We start from the raw sequence: 20,271 nt of genomic DNA, 5'->3' as shown, positions 1-20,271 counted from the left end.
GGGCGGTGTGCTGTAACTGATGGATGCCTACGTCGCTGTCTCAAACCGTAACATGATCAGCTTTCAGCTTCAATCATGTATCTCAATGATGTATCTCAAAAATTGCAGTATTGGTACCTCAAACGAGATCAAACTGGAAGGATCTAGGTAGATGCCAAAGACAGCGACTTCAAAGACATTCCCACACATGGCTGACAAAGATTCTAGAGCTGGGAAAATGTCTAATTGCAACTCATACCAACGTCCCGCTCATGGTAATCATTGTGCTCAGCATGCCGCCCTCCGCGTCTATGCCAAATTTGATGATGTTCGCTCGCCGTGATCTGAGGTGTAGGCTGACGCCAGCGCCATTCAGAAGCCAGGCGACATGGAATCGCGAATGGTTGGAAGCGGCCAACCACGGTTGATCGCATGGCTTAGTGCATTAGTGTACGGACGAGGAGCCCATTACAGATGGATAGTGGTACAGCTCCCTTTGACCCCCAGAAGCCGCCGTTTTAGCGTGCCTTGATACCTGGCGAGTGAACCAGGTTTCCTGGTTAGATAAGCAGCGGAGATCAGCTTAAGAGAAGACCTGTTTGGCCGACGTACCAGCTACCAGCTTAATCTCATAGGCCACCCATTACCAGCTGCTGTAGCCAAGTCACCCTAAAAGTTGCTTCTCGAGGCCAAAGGGATGAGACTGGCGACATGACTTGGCCACAACCAGAGAAAAGTCACAATGAATTTGCTGCTTGCTGTAAATAGGTGTGCATGTACGCTTGAGAGTTCGCCATGGCAGGCTCTGATTTCTTCATGTGGACCGGGCTCTCTTTAATGGGCGGAAACCCCCTCTTCGCTAGTCTCTAAGTAAAAACCATCTGGGTCAATTGAGGCATTGAACGAGGAAAAAATCTCCTAATACGCGCCATCATTGTCTCCATTTCAAGACACATCCTAGGTTCGCACAATAGAAAGTTGTTGAAATGTCGTTGGTGGAAACATAGCGTTACTGCTTGCCCGGGGCGTGCAATGTCCCTCATTGCTGTCGAACCTCCAAATCGCATACAATTGGCCCTTACCCAGCTTATCAAGGGCATTTCTTTACAGGTTATTGCTAGTTATACCAGGCATATTTCAAATAGTTTTTGTGACAATCCGCATCGAAATTCCGCAGATCGAGATTTTATTTATGACGTAAAGAGCGTCTGCATTCGCCAAACCACTACTGAACCACCAAGCCCTCGCTCACAAACAGTTACTATTCAAGTCCAAGATGTTTCCCACAATGTCCGCCGAAACTCAATAGTATCGCGCAGTTGAATCAACTACTGAGCCGCCACAGCCCCAGGCTTCGCGGCGTCAACAATGGCCTGAAACTCAGAAGTGTCGAGCTCCTTTGCGGGGTTGGCCACCGCCATACAGGCGGCGATGCAAGTACCACAGGCGGTGGGAACGATGCAAAACTCCCAACAGAAGGCCATGCAAGCCGGCTAAAAGTTTGCCTCGAGTTAGCTCTGCAACATTCAAGCTCTGGCAAACAACAGCGTCATGTGCTAGTACAAGACTTCGAGATGACAAGATGCTCAAGAACGTACCGCGTTCCCGCCAGTCTGACACACATCAGTGTGTTAGCAAAATCCGACTTTAACAGGATGATTCTTTCCGAGCTCACCCTTTTCTCGTTGGCAATTGGTCCCGCAGAGGCAACCGAAGCCATGGCGATAACAAAAGCCGGAGTGAAACGCATGGTGCAAGGGTGAAGTTGGTTGAAAGTTATTGATAGCAGTACAGTGTTTATGAATTTGGACTTGAGCTTGGAAAGTTGAGTGCGATGGGAATGGGAGAAGAAGATTCATCTGGCTGGAGGTTGCCACGGTACTTATGGTTATCAAATACTCATGCCAAAGAACTCGCGTCTGGTGCGTTAGAGTATTTCGATGAGTCCAGAGCCAAGTTCATGAGCGTGAGAAGTCAGGAAACCTTGGCAGATGAAAAACGCCTACATCAAGTAAGGAAAGCTAAACTTAGGGTTGGACCAAAGTCCTTCCTCTTCCAACATGCGGACAGAGTATTAAATCGATGCGTGTACCCCCAAAGCGACTATACGGATGCATGTATGTTGGAAGGATATTAGACAGATGAGAATGGTTGGGTACATCCGCAGAATGCCCGGTTCTTGTGACAATCAACCAACCTCTCCGCCTTGCTTATGGTGCCATCGCATTCCTGCTTGTCACTTGGGCTTTTGGAGTAGCAGAATGAAGGTTTCCAGAATGGCTCCACGTGTTTACTGCTTGGTTCAATCTCAAAACATAGATAGTCAAGAGGATGCTCAGATTGTTCGAATCGCCTTCGTAGTATGCTAACTTCGAACCTCAAAGTTGACCCCGAGAGTATACGCTGTACTTCTCATCGGTCTTACTTCAACACATGATTGTTGGCATGTTCTCAGTCACCTTAAACTTCAATACATGCGACAATGTGCCTGGACGCAGGGAAGATGGGGTCGGCTACACCCCAATGTCACATCATGTTCACTGTAGACGCACGGCACAAAAGCCTCATACCAAAGTTCCAGAAGACGCAGCATTTCTTGGCTACGCCGCGTCAGCGGGCGCTTCCGCTGCCAAGCGGGCTATGCGTGGGGTCCCTTTCTCCTGAACAAAGTCAGCCACTGCCAACCAACGTTATGAATCTTCCAACTGTCTTCATATCCTGGGAATTGGTGGGGGGCTAGGCTAGTCAATCACCCTTGTCATGGGACGATGCTGTTCCTGAGCTGATTGGTGTGAAGGGGTGGAACGCAGGCTTCTGTATTCACCATCAGAGGCTGCCTGAACTTCAAAATTTTAATTTACAGGAAACCGACCCCTTCCAACAGCATACGGCATGTAGTTAGGAAAACGTCCCCTCGTAGGCTTGGGGGTATTGCACAGCCTCTGCGTAAGGCGTTCTACGGCCTTGTGTCTAGATGCAAGCGCATTTAAAGATCCAGTTTGTGATACGTCTATGTACCTAGAACCTCAACCTCACTCGGCAAGGTCGTATCATCATCATCATGCGTCTATACCTGGTCACCGCCGTCGCGCAATTGGCGATAACTCTCTCGCAAGCGAAACCTCACGCCAAAGAGCAGACATGGACCATGTCCGGCAACTGGCGTGAGGCCGGCTGGCGACGAGAATCTCGGGCGCCCGGAAACCACCCTATCCGTATGGACTTCGCCCTCTCTGTTCCTGAGTCTGGCATCTCGGCTGCCGAAGATGTTCTCCGTGCCATCTCCGACCCAAGTTCGGACAAGTTCGGCCACCATCTTTCTGCGGACGAGGTGTCTGAGATGTTTGCCCCATCAGCAGACGTGGTCCGTCAAACTGCGAAGTGGTTGAACTCTGCCGGCATACCACGCTCTAGTATGAGCGTGAGTTCAGACGGCAGTCACATTTTCTTCAACACCACCGTCGAGCGAGCAGAACGGCTCATCGACGCTACGTTCTACAGTTACTCCAAGGACAACTCCATCCAATTGGCTACTAAGTCGTTTGGACTTCCCGCACGTATTTCGGGTCATATCGATGCGGTCCTCCCCGGGATTGATTTGGGTGGAGTGCCGTCGGCTGTCGCCAAGGCAAAGCCGTTCAGCATGCTGTCAACAACAACTCTCAAGCGGCAGAGTCCACAAAGTCAACAACTAGACTGCTTCAAGTACATGACGCCCGAATGTTATCGGTCGCTCTACAACATCCCAACTACCAATGCTGCCGTCTCGACTTCGCAAAACTCGTTGGGCATCTACCAGCCTGCCTGGGTGAGCTGGCTGCCGGAGGATCTCGATGGCTTCTTTTCGCGCTTCCATCCGGGGCTTGTTGGTCAAAGACCAAAGGTTCTTCCTGTCAATGGAGGCTACCTGCAGGACGATGTCAAAATGTGGCCCTTCAACCTGGAGTCCAATCTCGATCATGAGTACGCCATGTCGCTTATCAGCCCGCTGCCGGTCACGAACATCCAGGTAAGTTGAGTCCGAGCCCTCAAAATATGGATCAAAAGTGCTAATGATGCGAATCAAGGCCGGCGATCAGTTCCTCGGTGGCAATCTGAACACCATGCTGGGAGCATTTAGCAAGGAGTACTGCCTTACCGGCCTAGATCCAAACTTTGATCCCGTGTACCCGAACACGCGGCCTGGGGGCTACAACTCTTCGGACTGCGGTGTCTACGATCCTCCATCAGTAATCTCAGTCTCGTACGTCTACAATGAGGCCACCTTTTCTGAGGGGTATCTCCGGCGCCAGTGCCTTGAGTACTTGAAGCTTGGGTTGCGAGGCGTCAGCGTCATTGTCAGCTCAGGCGACACCGGGACCTCTCACCAAGGCAATTCCTGCATCGACCCCAACTCAGGAAATGTAACGACAAACGGGACACATGGCCACTTCACGCCCGGGTTCCCTGCTTCCTGCCCATGGGTGACCACTGTTGGCGGCACGCAGCTGGTACCCACCAACTCGACCTGGAAGAACGGGACCAGCTGGAAGTCCTTTCCTCCCGAAACAGCCTTCTCCATTTCGAATCCTCCTTCGACTTCGGGCGGCGGATACAGCAGAGTTTTCAGACTCCTTTTTACCAACAGAGCGCATCAATGTCCTACCTCAACCAGCCTTCGCTGCAGAGTCATCTGAGGAATCTCTCGACTGCAGGCTACTTTAACCCACGCGGTCGTGGCTTCCCTGACGTGTCCGCGGTAGCCAACGATGTGGTCGCTTACTCCAACGGCAAACTATGGCGCGTCGCCGGCACGTCGGCGTCAGCTCCTGTGTTTGCATCCATGGTCGCCCTCATTAACAACGCTAGACAGGCGGTTGGCACAAGTCCCGTGGGATTTATCAACCCTTTTTTGTACGGCGTCGGGAAGAAGGCCCTCCGCGATGTGAAGACGGGTTGGAACAGCGGCTGTGGTGTCACCCAAGCGTTTGCGGCGTCTGATGGTTGGGATCCTGTGACAGGGTTGGGAACTCCGGACTTTAGTCGGCTTCTAGAACTGTACATGAATCTGCCTTGAGCATGTGTAGGGGGCACATTACCTTATCACAAACGCCGAGCCAATAGCAACCCCAATAGCAACCTCGATTCCAGATACTATTTTGCAAATTTACTGCTAAATTGGGTGAAAACATGGATGTTAATTAAGTGATTGTTAGATACAGACTTTCATAAGTCTGTCTACAGGCGCCTATGGCTCCTACTTGATAGAAAATCCTGGGAAACTGTGGCGCAGATGACGTTCACTTAAAAAGGCTCAGAGAAATAGACGGAAATCTGCGGATGACGGACAATTTGCATCCTTTACTCTAGCCTGTCTGAACAAAGCATGGAATACACTGGTTTCCCCATCATAGAAGACTATTATGTCCGCTCACGCCTGGCTTATCTTGCTACTTCCCGCCATTTTGGCCTTCTGAAGGGAGAAGGCCTCATTCAACTGCCCAATCATCACCGACACTGGCCTGCCGTTAAGGTATATCTTGTCAAACTGCGACAGAACCTCCGGGTAAGCTTCCAGGCACTCTCTTGCCTTCCAGAAGAAGTGTTCAGCCTGAGCGGGTTCAGCAACGTGCTCGAACATCTCGGCCATCAGCCCCTCATGGCGCTTCCGGTTTTCTTCGTCGACTTTCTCCTGCAGCCGTCAAGTTAAACCGAATTCTTTTTCTCAGGCGAGGGCTTCTATCCTAAGGTAGCGTTTTATGAAGGGAATGTGTTACCTTCAGGTCAAAAGTGAGGTTGACTGTGGGTTCGATAACGCCTCCGCCAAAGTCGACGTCCGGAAACAAGTCTCGGAACTCCTTGCTGCGCTTCATAGAGTCCTCAATTGACTGTGTTCGAGTATCACTCATCGGTGCCATCCCTGGGGGCATATTGCCCGACTTCGCAGAGTCGATGCCGTGTTCGTTGGTCATTTTTGTGTAATTTAAGAAGGGGAAAGAGGGGTTAGGCTGGCAGATTCAGTTGCACTCAACTGAGCCTTCCGGTTCGCAAGGTCGGGCTTTTTATGTTGGAAAGGCTGTTGCAAGGCCGGGGAAGAATATGCGGAAGCGTGCCCAATCCAGGGGCGTGTATTGTGCTTAAGGATGGGGGGTGCGATGAAGATGTGAGAACTACATAACCCCATCTACTGCGCCGCAACCCCGCATACCTTACCGTACGGCGGTAAGAGGGGCCGTTCAGGGCGCCCTTGAAGGGGTCCCAACGAAGGAAAACAAAAGATCCAACACTGCATACCGGTACCAACATCGAACAATCACTCCGAACAATAATTCAGCCTGCCAAGAACAAACTTCGGGGGCCAGGCAGACAAGTACACAAGGGAGAGCATCAAACAAGAACTTCGAAGGGAAGAAAGATTCGCCAGCGCAGTCGCCGGTTTTCAATCGCCACCCGGATGCGAGACCCTGTACAGCAACATCAACTCACCATAGTACCCTGACAAGGAGAGAGTGCCCAATCTCATTTCCGGCAACAGCTCGCTCCCTGATGCGCTGCGCGACATTCGGTCCTCGAGACTGATGGTTTTGTTTTCTTGAAGATACCCCATCTCTTCGCTTCGTCGATGGCTTTCGGCGTGGGGATTTCGATTGGGTTGAGCCTGCACTCTGCCGAGGCCCTTGTTCAGATGCTAGACTCCATGGTGATGTGGCAGATCGCCGTGGTTTGTTGTGTTCGGAGGCGTGAAGAGGAATGACCGAAGCCCAGCCTAGCAGTCGCCCTCTCTTATACCCACGCTGGCGACATCAAGCTTTTCATCGAAGGCATTGAGAGAAGCTGTCTCCGCAGCCAGCGTGGCTCATATCCCGAGTCTTCAAGTTACTTCAACTACCGTGGTGGTAGGTTCAGCCAAAGTCTGGCCGTACCCCTTGTGGCCCACCTTACTGTTTTACATTAAGAATTCCTCCAGGGCTCACCAAATATCATCCATCATGAATGATGGCTCCGTCATTCTTTGTGAACCCAAGTTCCGATCTGCCAAGCGCTTCATTTCGGGGCCGCCTCGTGGAAATAATTCCAGAAGAAATGTCCCAAGCGGCTCGGTAGGAAATCCGCCCTCGCACTTCTTGACAAAATGGTACACTAATGAGGCATCCTCAGCTGAGAGATCCTCGTCCTCGTCATATGTTCTTGTGGCGCAGATGTCCACCCAACCGGCCAATCCGGGCCACCACAGACTGCACCACTCCTCGTCGACTCGGACCCAAATACTTGCGTCGGCCCCGTGCAGAAGGAATAGTTTGATGAAAGACTCGGCAAGATCTGCATCATCTTCATGACTCAAAACCATCCTCAACCACATGTGCCAACAGGTCAGAGTCATTTTGTACGTTTCTTTCCATCCGCGTATTACGTGGTTAGATCTGGCGTTAGGCGAAGCTCCAGCTTCAAAGTATGCAGCTAGTTCCTGATAAATTCTCGCTTTATACGCTATTCTCTCCATCTTGTCATAATTTTTGTCTATGTCGAAATAGTCAAATGCACCCTCAAAGTATGTATCAAGAACAACATCCGGGTTGTTGCTCTTTTGTTGGAGTCGGCGAGCGAGTTTCATTCCGCTCAGAGAACAAAGCCCTTTAGTGGTGCCTCTCTTTGCAGCTAATAGAACCAACTCACTGTAAACTGGACGACAAGCTTGGTGCACCGTTCTTGTCAGGCCACCACCCATAAAGCGAGACCACATATGTTCAACGACAGCTCCATGATGTTCCAGAACACGAGCTAGTTCCTCCAAAAACGCCAGGAAACGGGCTTCGGATACTTGGCTCAGCATAGAATTGTAGTGGGTGACCAGTGATTCAAAGTCGAAGAGAAAGCGCCTCCTCGCATAATGAACGCTTGGACGAAAGATTTTCATTATTGCGAGAAATGCCTGGAGCTTGAAGTCCGCTTCGTTGAAACCCATTGATTCAGCACGCACTCTCGTCTCAATCTGGGATTGAGCGAGGAACTCGTAAACGGTCTTATGAACGCATCTGATTCCCTTCTGAGATGGGAATTGGTTGTTGATTTTCCTCTCATCCTTATATTTTGCGTTCCTATGCAGATGATTGGCGTTGTGTCCGTCGTTCCTAACCTCAATAAGGTTTTCGTCGTCGTCATCGGGGGGATCACTGGTGTAGTAATCATCAACGAAGGCATAGACACCATCGTCTCTGTCGTTCCTGCTCTTTGCGGGCTCCAAACGAACCCTTTTCTTCAGATCTCCTGGTGTGGATTCCAATTTCGAGTGCTTCTTTACCGCTTTTATGTCGAGCCCAGCTGGTGAGTAACGCGGCTTATCGTCTGTGTTTAGGGTAAATGTCTCCAGCATTCCCATGCATCTTTGATAGACCAATCGGCGAGCACATTCTAGCCTTTCGTCTAAAACAGTTTGATGCATCGGTTGAATCGGAAGCTTCAGTGCAAAGTCTTGGTCGCGTTCGTAGTCGTTGAGAAACGAATAGGAGATCAATAGCCACGGAGGGTGGTGATCGTCTGGTTCCCTCTTGCAATGGAAGACAGTCAAAAGCGATCGCATTGCCCTCATTCTGTCGAGTTTGCTGTGGCTTTCATTTCCCATGGCGTCGAACATTGACTGGTGCAGATCTTCGAGTTCGTTTGGGAGGGCGTCAACTCTCTTCTCGATATCTTCTAACTGGTCTCCAGAAAGAATGCTCCATTTCAGTCGTCGAAGCACGATCTTGACCCACAAGAACGATCCCTCGGCCTTTTCTGTGATGTGTTTTACCAGTTCCAGTATCTTGGGGCTTTTTTTTTGAAGTCGCTGAAAACGTTGCGCATGACTCCAAGGAATCCAAGGTTATGTATATCTCCAGCTCCATCCGACGGCGTAATTCTGTGCTCAAGGGCCTCCAGGTCTGCCCTCAGGCTGTACCCTAGGTTGCCTCTGTCGCGAAGAAGGCGTTTCAGATCGTGTCTGTGTAAATCTCTCAGCACAATGTTCTCAGGTCCCTTTTTGCAAGTCTTGCTAAACTTACCTGATTACTTTTGTTATTCGAAGATAGATTTTTGACCGCCAATCCTCCAATTCGTCGATCAAACTCTGTTTTGCCTCCTTTCCTAGGGCAAATTTGGTCGAGTTGAATCCATCTAATAGCGAGAGAAGCCGCACTGTGAGAGCGTGGTATTTGTCTACACGAATGAGCAGCTTGGCCTCCTGGCCATCCCTTGCGAATTCCGGCCCGCTCAGATGAACGGCATTGATCTGTCCGTCGAGCAACTTGTTGCGGCGCTCCAAGTCGACGTCGGCCTTCGTCGTAGCGGAGCCTGAATTCCCGAATTCCCGGGCGACTGTGATGTTCTCGGCGGCCAAGTCGAGGAAGTCGGCGACGGCGCCAACGAAGCCGATGATTTCAATCGATGTCATCATTTTGTCTTGCTTCTGATGACACCTGACAATGGTCTGTCTCGAGGAGGGTTTGTGTGATGTAGTCGCAGAAGTGGTGAAGGTCTGGTAGGAGCCAGTCTCGATCCGTGATTAGCATTGAGTCACACCGCAAGGGGCCTCCGGCAGCGTGAGGACTGGAGTCACAGCGACCGATGCCTTATGGCGTTGGATCTCACCAGGGCGATCAATCGGCAGCAGAATATGCTCTCGGACTCCTGCTTGCCGGATGAGCAGAAACGCAACGGTTCGAATTGCTTGCGTCAATAATGAGGGGTTGAGAAGAAGATGGAGATGGACGGGTTGTGTGAGATTGATTGAGAAATCCTTCGCACCTGCTGTTGGCACAACCGAGTCATCTTGAGCGGCACGGTCGATGTTGGTTGGAGAGAGGTGGTGGGTGCCAGCCAATGACAACGCAAGGCAGACTGGGGACACTTGCATGCGCCTCGCCTGCCGTTGTTGGTCGCCAAGACAAGACCTGCCAGCAGCCAAGTGAAGCATTTCATTTTGGACTCGCCAAGGCGTTGGGGACGTTGTTTTACGCCTATGGCATCACCTCAACCAATGCTAGGGGGGTATCATAACATCCGGTTTCCGGAGGGAGTTCATTCTTTCCTGAGCATCTGCATTCACTGCCTCGGTAAAAGCCTACATGTATAAGCAAAAACTAGTTGTATTCGTACCAGAAAACCCTTCGCTCAAAGCTTACTCCGTATGATTCCGTCAAATGAATCCAGGAGCTGACCCTCAATACTGTCAGGTATCTGGCTTGTCTGATTGGTACACAGCACTGGGAATGGCGGGATCTCGCTCAACAACAAGCCTACTTAAGGTACCTTTGGATAGTCGCATATTAGGAGCAAGTTGTTTTTAGTATGGTCGTCTCGCATGAGAGAGGTATTTACACTGGAAATTAGATCACACATATGGCTGCACCAATTGACTGGCTTCTCATGGAATCAGAGTAAAAGGATGATAACGTTGGCCGGGCTGTTAAACATGGTTGAGGCTACTCTTAGACCTGTATTCATCATACGCATCCTTTTCATTTTCTTCTCTACACAATTCTCTGGTTTCTTTGGTTAGCAAGATTTCGCGCCCAAAGGCACATAAACTGTGTTGATCAAATGCCTCAAACAAGCACTCTCAAGCGAGCCTGAGCTATTCAAGGTACGTACTGAGCTTGCTGCCTGGGCGCTAGCAGCCATATGTCAGGGGTCCCCAGCTGTTGGCCTCTTGCGTCTTCGGTTTAGTCTCCTGGTTTTCGCGATCGTTCACGCGTTCGCCCTCCTAGAATCGATGAATAGGGCCCATTTACTTTGATAGTCGTGCAATTCTCGTTGAAATACTGCCTAGGCACTCGCAGGCTACCATCCGCGCTAGGTGTGGTGATCATCACTAGTTCAGCAACATGAGTCAAGAGAAAGCCGACCACTTGTCCTTAAGGGACGTGCTTCGTCTGCTGAACAGATGTCTGATCTAAACTGTCAATTTCATGCAACTATTTTATTCGACTCAGCCTTCTATTAATACCAAAGGACTTCTGTCTCTTTCTATCTGTTTTTTTGTTTTTTCGCACTCGCTCATCATGTCCGACAACCCAGGTGCTTCGTGCGCCTCATGTGGCGCGGCGAAACCAGCTGCATCCCCTGTATTTCCCAACAACCCTTTGCACCAAGCGACTTTTGGCGATGATATCGGAAGCCTTCAAGGGATCATATCGGCAGGGGCTGATCTATCCGCCGTTGTGACCGCGAGAGGCTGGACAGCGCTTCATCTTGCGGTTCAATCGGGAGGTGAAGGGACCGTGACAGCCCTACTGCAAGCCGGCGCCAATCCATCTGCCGCAACGAGCGATGGAGTAACACCTCTGCATAATGCTGCTGCTGGCGGAAGAGTAGCAGCAACCAAGTTGCTTCTGGACGCCGGAGCCGACATCAACGCACGCAACATCGACAACGAGACACCCTTACATGTGGTGGCCTTGTTTGGAAATATGCAAATAGCAAAGCAACTGGTGGAGTCGGGCGCAGACGTATCAGCCAAAGACTGTTACGGAAACACACCCCTGCATATAGCTGCTTCGCACGAGCTTCTGGACATTATTCAGGTCCTTCTGGATGCTGGTGCTGACATGAACGCGATCAACAACAACGGAAACACTGTGTTGCATCATGCTCTATCCGATTCCCCAGCTGCAACAAGATTCCTCATTCAGGCGGGAGCGGACACCTCTCTTCGTGGCCAATTCGGCACAACACTTTTGCATCTGCCAAGAAATTCCGAAGGGCTGTTCGACGTTATTATAGAGTGCGGTGGTGATCTGGAGGCGGTAAACGACGACGGAGCAACTCCACTACATGAGACCGCGGCGTACGGCACTGCGCAACACTTGCAAAGGCTTATTACTGCTGGTGCTAATGTGAGCGCCACGACCAAAAAGGGAGAAACTGCTCTACATTTGACTGCGGGGGACCCAGATGCCCCATATCTGGGTGAGGATGGAGAATCAGAGGCGAAAGCGAGATTGCTGGTGGCTGCTGGGGTTAACGTGAACGCAAGGACAACCTCAGGGGAGACAGCTTTAGATCGTGCATTTACGTGCAATCGCGATGGCGTTGCAGGCTTCATTCGTGAGACGATGTCTCAAGAGCGTGAAGGGAACTGAGTCGTCCCATCGACATTCACACTTAGTCTATGGTTCACGAGGTGTAAAATAAGCACGTCACATTGGAAGCATCAAAAGCTTTGAAGGCATACAATATTCCTTTTCTCATGAACTAAAGTGTTCTATAAAACTACAACGCCCAATTACAACGCCCGCTTGGACTCCTTATTCTCCTCGAATACGTGCGGAAGATTTCAAGGGGTTGGTGTGTAGGTGGCGTCTGCTGGCAAGCTGGAAGAGGCAATCTCCGGGCCGTCTTCAATCAGATCATCATCGCCGGTATCAGTTGTTGAAGGAGTCGGTGGGTTCGAGGTGGTAGGATCGCTTGCGGGCTCTGTTGGAGTCGAAGGCGTTGAAGGAGTCGCCTCAGGGGGAGACGACGAAGCGGGCTCCTCAGGCTGAGTAGGAGGCGTCGTCGGCGTCGGGGTATCCGCCGCGTTGCAGTTATCAGCCTCGGGAGCCAAGCCAGTGTAAAAGTTGGCGTTGAAAGCAGCGTTCAGGGAGGCTTGGATGTTGTTGTCGGTAAAAGGGCATCGGGCATGTTCGTACACAATGCCGTTGAACTGCTCTGAGGCCGGCTGAGACAGCTTTTTCCAGCTGATCATTGGGGGGTTGAGGGCGTAATCGGCGCCGTCTTTGGAAGGAAACACGTTCATCTGGCCGTCATATCCGACGATGGCGTGGGTGTTGCCGGGACCGGAACCGCTGTCTCCAGAGCTGTAAAGCGTCTGACCACTAACTGACGTGTCGTAGGTTTCCTTGCCGGTAGAGTAGCTGACTCCAACGACGCGGTAGTCGTCCGCCGTTGGGTCACACTTGTCCGAGTGGACCCAGACGACGGTGGTCAGGTAATAGTGCTTGTGGTCTTCGGCGTTCTGGATCTTGGGCAGATACCACGAATACAAGATACCGGTCCGACCGTTGGAAGTTCCAACTCTGGCGTAAAGCTGACCCTTGGTGCCATCGCGGCAATCGCCGCCGCTCTTTCCCGTGGGCTTCAGTCCCTTACTAGATTGGCAGAGAGGTCAGTCACAGCATCTATTGTTATGTATAAAGAGAAACATATTGTTGCGCACGTACTTGTGGAAGCCGTCCTTGTCAACAGCGGCATATGGGAAGCAACCACTCCCGTCGTTCAGACCTGGCTTAAACCGCAATTCGATCTCTCCCTCGATGCCGTCTGCAGCTTGTTGTTGAAAGGCAGTAACCTGATCGTGATCCTTCCATTTGCCGCCCACGGCAACATCTTCACCGCGGCCATAGAGAACGCGGCCAGAGGCGAGGGAGGTTAATCCCAACAAAATGAGTGACGAGAATGAGTGATGCAACATTGTTGCCGAAACAGTAAAGAATGACTAGAAGGAAGACAATGAACGACAGAACCGAAGATCTTGGAGTGCAATGAGCGAGAGATCAAATTTTGGGGCCGCAACGAAAGACTATATACATCAGATTACCAGAAGTCGGACAGGCCAGCCCCTGTGATAGTATCACTTAGACACATTAAATTCATAAACAGCAACATAACGTCATATTATCTGCAGGGCGTTATCCTGCTAATCCCGCCTTTTCCGCAAGGCTGATCCATCATTAGTGCTCTCGACCTTTGTTGACACTATCTTAAGAAACCTGGTGTTTGATCGACAATACGTTAAATTGAGTTGAACACTCTGAGCCCGCTCGGTTCATCCGAATCACAAAGCTAAACTGATTAGATTCTTTATCCCCCTATGCAGCCCCACACTGTACCTAAAAGTTTTGGTGCAGATTGGGATGCGAGTCAGATGCATAGAGTGGCTTAGTCCCTGATCAGACGGGTGACCTGTGGGTCGGCCAAGGCTGCACAACTAATTGCATGAACTTACATGAGTCGGCGACGCCGTATGCTATACGACTCTCTCGGAATCGCAAAAGACATTGTATAATAAAAGTCAACACGGTCATTGCCGTCACCGGCATCCCACACCTTATTTTCAACTAACTTACTCTCTTTTAGTTTTTGCAATTAGCCTGTGCGCAGTTGCCGTGTTTGTTTGAACACTTTCATTCTTTCCGTTTTTGGACATTCAATCGCTTTTAAAAGATGATTTCCCATCGTTTTTCAACCCTTCTATTTCTTCTGGTGTCTTTGGCCAACCTTGTTAGTCCCCGAGACTTCAAGACCTCATAGTATGAGGTGTTGCTTTTGGTGTGAATGATTCTCTGACATCTGTGGATAGATATCTGCAGTGCCTGTTCGACCTTTTGCTGTAAGTATTTTCAACATTCGTTGTACTTTAATGAAGATTCGGGCAGCTGACACCACTTTAGGGAAACTCAGCATACGCGGTCGACGCTGAAGAGAACAAAGAAGAGGGGCGATGGGGCTTCAGTGTGTACGCAGATGGTTACACAGCCAAGGACGCAAATGGCAAGGTGTTGCCTGTTGATACCCTCATGGTCAACACGGTGTCCAAACGCCTGACCGTCATGAAGGCAATGAACGGAGACGACAAGACGGACCCTCGACTGAAAATGCGCCAGGTTCTTAAGGCGTGCTGGGAGATGACTGGTCTCAAGCCTTCCGAGCTGAAGACCGTGATGGGATGGAAAATCAGTAACACCAACATGCAAGAAGCCCTAGCCTCGTGCCGTACCGATTTGAAGCTCAAAACAGCGGATTCGTTCACGATCACCAGCACTGAAACGGAACCTGAGCGCAAGAAATGTTGGGACACTCTTGGCAAGACCATATTCTCGTCGGCTATTCAAGGTGCCATTAAGGACTTCGATATTAACAAGGAGCTTCTTGAGCTTGAGGTAGACCATGGGGAGGGATGGGATCATCTTTACTACCGGTTCTCGGCACCAGATGAACAGTGAGATCATTGGTAGATTCTTCGCCTAAATCAGCAGTAGTCAAACAGGGACCTTTTGCAGTCATTCATTCCGTGACTTTGACCATGCCCAGATTGGAAGTACATAGTGCCCAGCAACTCACCATCACCCTCAGGTTGCTCGATCGGCAGGTTGAGACGCGACGCCTCTAATAGCCTTGTAAGCACACAATGCCGCCTCGGGAGACTCCGCTAGGAACTCGAGGTGGCCGTGCAGTAATCCGGGCGTCGGCGTATGCAGTCATCAACGGCAGACTGCAGTCGAGTGACGATCAAGCACAATGAGGCTGCTTCGGTCCATCCAATCAAAATCTTCAGCCCAAGTAAGTGACTTTTGTTGCATACAACAATGATTAAATATTGAAGTGCATTTGTGCGGCACGGATTGACCCCACGTTTTTGACTCCGTGCTAGTTACTGCCTTCGGACAACAGCCCCCGAATCTGACTACTCTTTATTGCAGGTACAATCCTCGCCGTCAGCGGAGAGAGAATTCGCCCGTCTGATGCTTGAATGTTTGCGCAATGGCATGGGTAGGTCATATTTCAGCTTTGCATATCCTAAACCAAACCGGGAAGTGTGAATGTCCTTGTAGTCTTGGTAACGGAAACTGGCTGCAAGATCACGGACCGTACACATCTACTGAGAGCATGAAGAAACTATAGCTTTATGTGTCTGATACAGCTGGGTATGCGATGACGAGTTGGGAACCGGGGCATGGTAGAGGTCGTCTTTAGCATACACCTGGTTTGGACACGTAGTAGCCAGGAGATCAAGTACTCCGTGTGTAAGCGATAGAACATGACTTTTGCCAATCACAATAGGCATCGGCAATGTAATTGCATGTTTTTATATTTCGTACTCGCACTGTTGTCTTGTCACTGAGGCCAAGTATCCTTCTCCCAATGGCCTGCTGTCATCATCAAGAATGGGTGTGGTGCAGATACCGACATCACTTTGAATATGATAAGTGGACCCCATAGCAGCAAACCAAGACGTATTGGGACGTCAAATTGCTTTTCAATGCATCGAGAAGGCACCGAGGCTCGCTAGAAGAAATTCTGGAAGTCCACTCCATCGAGCTGAAAAACCATCGGGTAGAATAGGAAGGGGGGAGTGGGGGCGGTTCGACATTGACCATGAATACGAAGCTGGCCGGTTTATTACGTCTCCCTTGGTTTCGAGAGCTTACCCTACATCGTCAAATAAGTTCAAACAAACACTCCGCGGACGAAATCTTGCCTAATCTCATCATGTCTCCTCTTATTGTCCCTTCTCATAACACCCTGGTCGTTCGGCCGCACATCGCCATCACCCCTGAAGAGCGTGAGGAAGTCTTACGCTCCGTCGAATACAATGTCTTTGCCTTCCCCGCAGCCATCCTCACCTGCGATTATCTCTCTGATTCGGGCACCTCGGCCATGACTGATGTTCAGTGGGCAGCGATGCTCAGGGGTGATGAGAGTTATGGCCGCAACTCAGGCTACTACTGCCTTCTTGAGGCCTTCCGCGATGTCTTCGAGCGTGGTGAAGATCGTCGATCGGTCTTCAAGGATGTCCTTGCCGGCACAGCTGACAGCACTTTCTACCGCGAGGTATTCCTCAAGGAGATCTTTGGCGGATTCGTGAATGGCGGCCCTCTCCAACTTATCCGTCCGAACTTTTTCATTTTGCCCCAGGGGCGGTGTGCCGAAGGGTTGCTCTTCTCTACCTTGAGCGACATACTGTGTAACATCGACACCGATCCCCGCAACGTCAGTAATCCGCCAGCTCTTATTAGTAACGGATTCTTCGACACCACGGGTGCGAACGCTACGGCGGCTGGCTTCCAGTTGCACACATTCACTCAGCCCGGGCTCACCGACCCCTTCCCAGTCGAACAGGTCGGCGTTACAAATCCGTTCAAAGGGAACCTGGACATCGAGAAGGCGTCGGCATTCCTTGGTGCTGGTGGGAATGCTAGCCGCGTGGCCATGCTTCTACTTACAATCACCAACAAGTGGGCCGGAGCGCAGCCAGTTTCCATGGGCAACATCAAAGCTGCAGCTGAGCTAGCAAAGCGACACAGCTTGCCTCTTTTCTTCGACGCCTGCCGATTTGCAGAGAATGCCAAGTTCATCCAGGTCTTTGAGGCTGGATATCAGGACAGAAGCATCCCACAGATCGTCCAGGAGATGTTTGCGTACGCAGACGGTTTTACCATTTCCCTCAAGAAGGATGGCCTGGCGAATATGGGTGGTGCACTATGTTTCCGAGACCAGGGCATCTTTCCGACGAAATTCGGTGCAGACATTGGCATTCGCCTGAAGGAAAGACAGATCATGTGCTACGGCAATGACTCCTACGGGGGTATGAGCGGTCGCGATGTCATGGCTGCAGCAGTCGGGCTCTACGAGGGCACCAAGGAGACGTACCTAGCCGACCGAATCGGCCAAGTCAAGAAATTCGCCGAGGGCTTGGCCGCCAAAGGTGTTCCTGTTCTCCTGCCACCGGGCGGCCATGCTATCTATCTCGATATGGATGGCTTCTTTGCCGACTGTGGGAGGTCTTACGGCGAGTTCGCCTCCGTCGGTTTCACCTTGGAGCTGCTCAAAGACTATGGCATTCGGGCATGTGAAGCTGGTCCTTTCGGGTGGGAGTGGGACAAGAAAGAAAGCATTACGCAAGACAGAGACAACATTCCGAATCTGGTCCGGTTCGCCGTCCCGCGGTACGTGATGTCGGATAGACACATCGAATACACCATTGCCGCCGTATCGCAGCTCCACCAAAGGCGCCATAGTATCCCTGGAGTGAGGATCACCCGAGGAAAAGAGTTAAGGATGAGAGTGTTCCAGAGCGGGTTGCAACCTGTCCCCATTCTCTCGGGGTTGAGCTCCCCGGCCGATGTTGGAACTTTCAAGAGCGAGGCCTGGCATGACATCCAAAAGCTTTGTGATGCTCTTCATCTAGATGATCAAGCTTTGAAAATGTTCCACCATGCTTTCGATGTATCCATGCAGGGCTGGGGTCATCTGCCAGCATCTGAGCCACCTTTCGGGTGGAAGTCGGATGCAAGCCTCAATCTTTGTCCATTCGAGTACTCCGTTGCCATTGAGAAGACGACCGGGAAAGCTCAGCTACGCTTTCTCATAGAAAACCAGGCAGATGAGGCAACTCTTGAGGCCCACCAACGAAGCGCTTTGCAACTGAATAATGAGATACAACGCATATATCCGAATGCAGTCTCTCTGGATCGATTCAACCATATCAAAGATACATTCTTTCCCTCAGGGGCGGAAGCACAAGGAACCTTTGCAGGGTGGCACAGCTTTGTTGCTGAAGAAGGCCCTCGTCCGGGATGGAAGATCTACCTGAACGCCAATGCTCAGGGAGAATCCCGGGCTCCAGCAATTTTCCACGAAGCCCTCAACAAACTTTGTATGCCACAAGCTTGGGCTCCTCTTGAGAAAGTCTTACTGCCAGGCAACAAGCTCATGTATCTTTCACTGGATCTGTGCCCTGGCTCCCAAGCCCGAGTCAAGATTTACGTGCAGCATTGCGGCGCAACGGCCGCGGATATATCGCAGGCGGCCTCCATCGTTGCCCCCGACATTGTTGGTGCATCTGATCCCGAAATACTCCATTTCTGTACCGTTCTGAGTGGTGGTTCTGAGGGGCCATACGAGGGCAAGGGGCCGATGACTTGTTTCAGTTTCACTGCGGACGGTGAGGACGTGAAGTCAGAGGTGGCAGTGTACTTCCCTGTTCATGACTACGCCAACGATGATGCTGATATCCGCAACCGGATAGAGACCTACTTGGGGAGTGCTGATGAAAAGGCTGTGAAGACGTATCAGAGAGCACTTGATGCCGTCGCTCATCGGCCTCTGCAGAATGGTCGGGGAATTCATGCATGGGTCGGGTTAAAGATGACGAGAAGTCGGGGGTCTGTAGTGACCTTCTATCTGGCTTCTGAGATGTTTGGCGTGTTGCCAAAGAGGCTATAAAAGTGCTTTGATTCCGGCATCATAACGATCATGGGTTGATTTACTAGCCATGAGATGCTACTCAGCAACTTCTGTCACCTTGTGAGCTTGAAAGAGAGAGTGGTCAATAATGGATTAGTAATCTTTGTCATAATATCATAGTCATTTTTGTTGAGTTTTGTGTTTGTTATCAGCTTCAGTTGTCGGTGTTTTCGGTGTTTGTCCTTCATTGTTCTGTGTGAGACAGTGTCGATCGGGGTTGGGGTGCTTTTTGATATTTCATCGTGCCAAAGTGCCATTGCTGCAGTTCTTCATGTATCTCGCAGCTTCCAGAGTCTCGATTTCGAAAGGCGTCAAGGAAGGACCCGCAAATCATGGTAATTGCGGCCTTCTCCAGTTCAACTAAACGTGAGCTTAGAATTTATATCACTTCCGCAAGGACGCCCTCAAATCATTGGTCTCACCTCCTTCTATCATACCAGACATCAAGCTAGAGTACAACTTGGAAAATCCCGTATACCAATTGACATGGCCGACATGCCTGCACATGCCGACTCGGGACATGCGCGCAGTGAGGCGATAGCACCGACTACATCCTCGACAGCCCAGCTTTGCCAAATGCTTTGACTCCCACGAGAAATACGCGACATGATATATGAGAATGGACTATTGCCACGACATTCCACAATTCTGGTTTCATTCGAACGCCACCAGAAGCATCAATTTGGATCCAGCCTCTTCTGGACATGTCGGCAGCTCAGAGCAGACGCCATCGACTTCGTCTGTGATCGAAACTACTTCGTCGTTGCGTTCCACTTGCCACCGAGCCGTTTACTCCAAGCCAGGTTACATATCGTGGACTCTTGGCAAGCATTTATCTACAAGCCAACATTTCTGGCACTGCTCGAGAATGTTAGGTTTCTTCGGTTGCAAATCCCTCAGCAGGTGATTGCGGATGATGGACTCACTGTGGCGCGAGGACTCGTTGATCGCGCGGCCCGCCTGGAACGATTGGTAATTCAAATCTGCGAAACAGAAGACACACGCCTCCACCCCATGCGTATCCTCACAAGCCGCGGCTCAGGTGGTCGGTTTCTCAATCGACTTCTTCGTCTGCCACTGCTCAGAATTCTTCAAGTCTCACAATTATATCAGACCGACGATTGGATCGCCAATGGTTTTCAGCCTGAGACGAATGGTCGGGTGGAGTTTTTTTGCAACGGCCATCACTTCCCGCTCAACACAGCAGATTTCTGGGATTTTTCACTAGTATGGGAGTCCGTGAGACAAAAGGCGAAGTCTCTGGACTGCAAGACTTTACCTCGGTCCTCTGAGGAACACTTTGTTCATTTC

General features: G+C 50.7%; 8 protein-coding genes across 8 annotated transcripts; 4 read left to right on the top strand and 4 right to left on the bottom strand.

Moving 5' to 3' along the window:
- Window positions 1–1,307: 1,307 nt before the first annotated feature.
- CGGC5_v012024 (uncharacterized protein) lies at window positions 1,308–1,729 on the bottom strand (the record flags this gene model as incomplete). Its single annotated transcript, XM_032030829.1, has 3 exons — window positions 1,308–1,472; window positions 1,578–1,592; window positions 1,655–1,729. 3 exons carry the CDS (start codon window positions 1,727–1,729, stop codon window positions 1,308–1,310), a joined length of 255 nt encoding a protein of 84 aa, XP_031889902.1.
- Window positions 1,730–3,040: 1,311 nt separating this feature from the next.
- Window positions 3,041–5,035, top strand: SED1 (Tripeptidyl-peptidase SED1; the record flags this gene model as incomplete). Its single annotated transcript, XM_032030827.1, has 3 exons — window positions 3,041–3,988; window positions 4,047–4,382; window positions 4,607–5,035. 3 exons carry the CDS (start codon window positions 3,041–3,043, stop codon window positions 5,033–5,035), a joined length of 1,713 nt encoding a protein of 570 aa, XP_031889654.1.
- A 354-nt stretch (window positions 5,036–5,389) lies between these two features.
- CGGC5_v012022 (uncharacterized protein) lies at window positions 5,390–5,930 on the bottom strand (the record flags this gene model as incomplete). Its single annotated transcript, XM_032030826.1, has 2 exons — window positions 5,390–5,650; window positions 5,736–5,930. The coding sequence occupies 2 exons, from the start codon at window positions 5,928–5,930 to the stop codon at window positions 5,390–5,392; spliced, it is 456 nt and encodes a 151-aa protein (XP_031889655.1).
- Window positions 5,931–8,742: 2,812 nt separating this feature from the next.
- On the bottom strand, window positions 8,743–9,762 carry CGGC5_v012021 (uncharacterized protein; the record flags this gene model as incomplete). The annotated part of the gene is made up of 4 exons (XM_032030824.2): window positions 8,743–8,935; window positions 8,997–9,484; window positions 9,583–9,621; window positions 9,739–9,762. 4 exons carry the CDS (start codon window positions 9,760–9,762, stop codon window positions 8,743–8,745), a joined length of 744 nt encoding a protein of 247 aa, XP_031889660.2.
- A 1,232-nt stretch (window positions 9,763–10,994) lies between these two features.
- Ank2-1 (Ankyrin-2) lies at window positions 10,995–12,074 on the top strand (the record flags this gene model as incomplete). Its single annotated transcript, XM_032030823.1, has 1 exon — window positions 10,995–12,074. The coding sequence occupies one exon, from the start codon at window positions 10,995–10,997 to the stop codon at window positions 12,072–12,074; it is 1,080 nt and encodes a 359-aa protein (XP_031889657.1).
- Window positions 12,075–12,268: 194 nt separating this feature from the next.
- On the bottom strand, window positions 12,269–13,405 carry CGGC5_v012019 (uncharacterized protein; the record flags this gene model as incomplete). Its single annotated transcript, XM_032030822.1, has 2 exons — window positions 12,269–13,082; window positions 13,155–13,405. The coding sequence occupies 2 exons, from the start codon at window positions 13,403–13,405 to the stop codon at window positions 12,269–12,271; spliced, it is 1,065 nt and encodes a 354-aa protein (XP_031889733.1).
- A 752-nt stretch (window positions 13,406–14,157) lies between these two features.
- Window positions 14,158–14,936, top strand: CGGC5_v012018 (uncharacterized protein; the record flags this gene model as incomplete). The annotated part of the gene is made up of 3 exons (XM_032030821.1): window positions 14,158–14,214; window positions 14,294–14,323; window positions 14,385–14,936. 3 exons carry the CDS (start codon window positions 14,158–14,160, stop codon window positions 14,934–14,936), a joined length of 639 nt encoding a protein of 212 aa, XP_031889663.1.
- Window positions 14,937–16,203: 1,267 nt separating this feature from the next.
- On the top strand, window positions 16,204–18,939 carry tnaA (Tryptophanase; the record flags this gene model as incomplete). The annotated part of the gene is made up of 1 exon (XM_032030820.1): window positions 16,204–18,939. The coding sequence occupies one exon, from the start codon at window positions 16,204–16,206 to the stop codon at window positions 18,937–18,939; it is 2,736 nt and encodes a 911-aa protein (XP_031889664.1).
- Between the last annotated feature and the right edge of the window lie 1,332 nt (window positions 18,940–20,271).

This window comes from Colletotrichum fructicola (assembly GCF_000319635.2).
Source record: "Colletotrichum fructicola Nara gc5 chromosome Unknown KSG_Nara_v1_contig07, whole genome shotgun sequence".
Classification (NCBI taxonomy): Eukaryota; Fungi; Ascomycota; class Sordariomycetes; order Glomerellales; family Glomerellaceae; genus Colletotrichum; species Colletotrichum fructicola.
The sequence above is the reverse complement of the archived record's forward strand: the minus strand, read 5'-3'. Positions and strand labels throughout refer to the sequence as shown.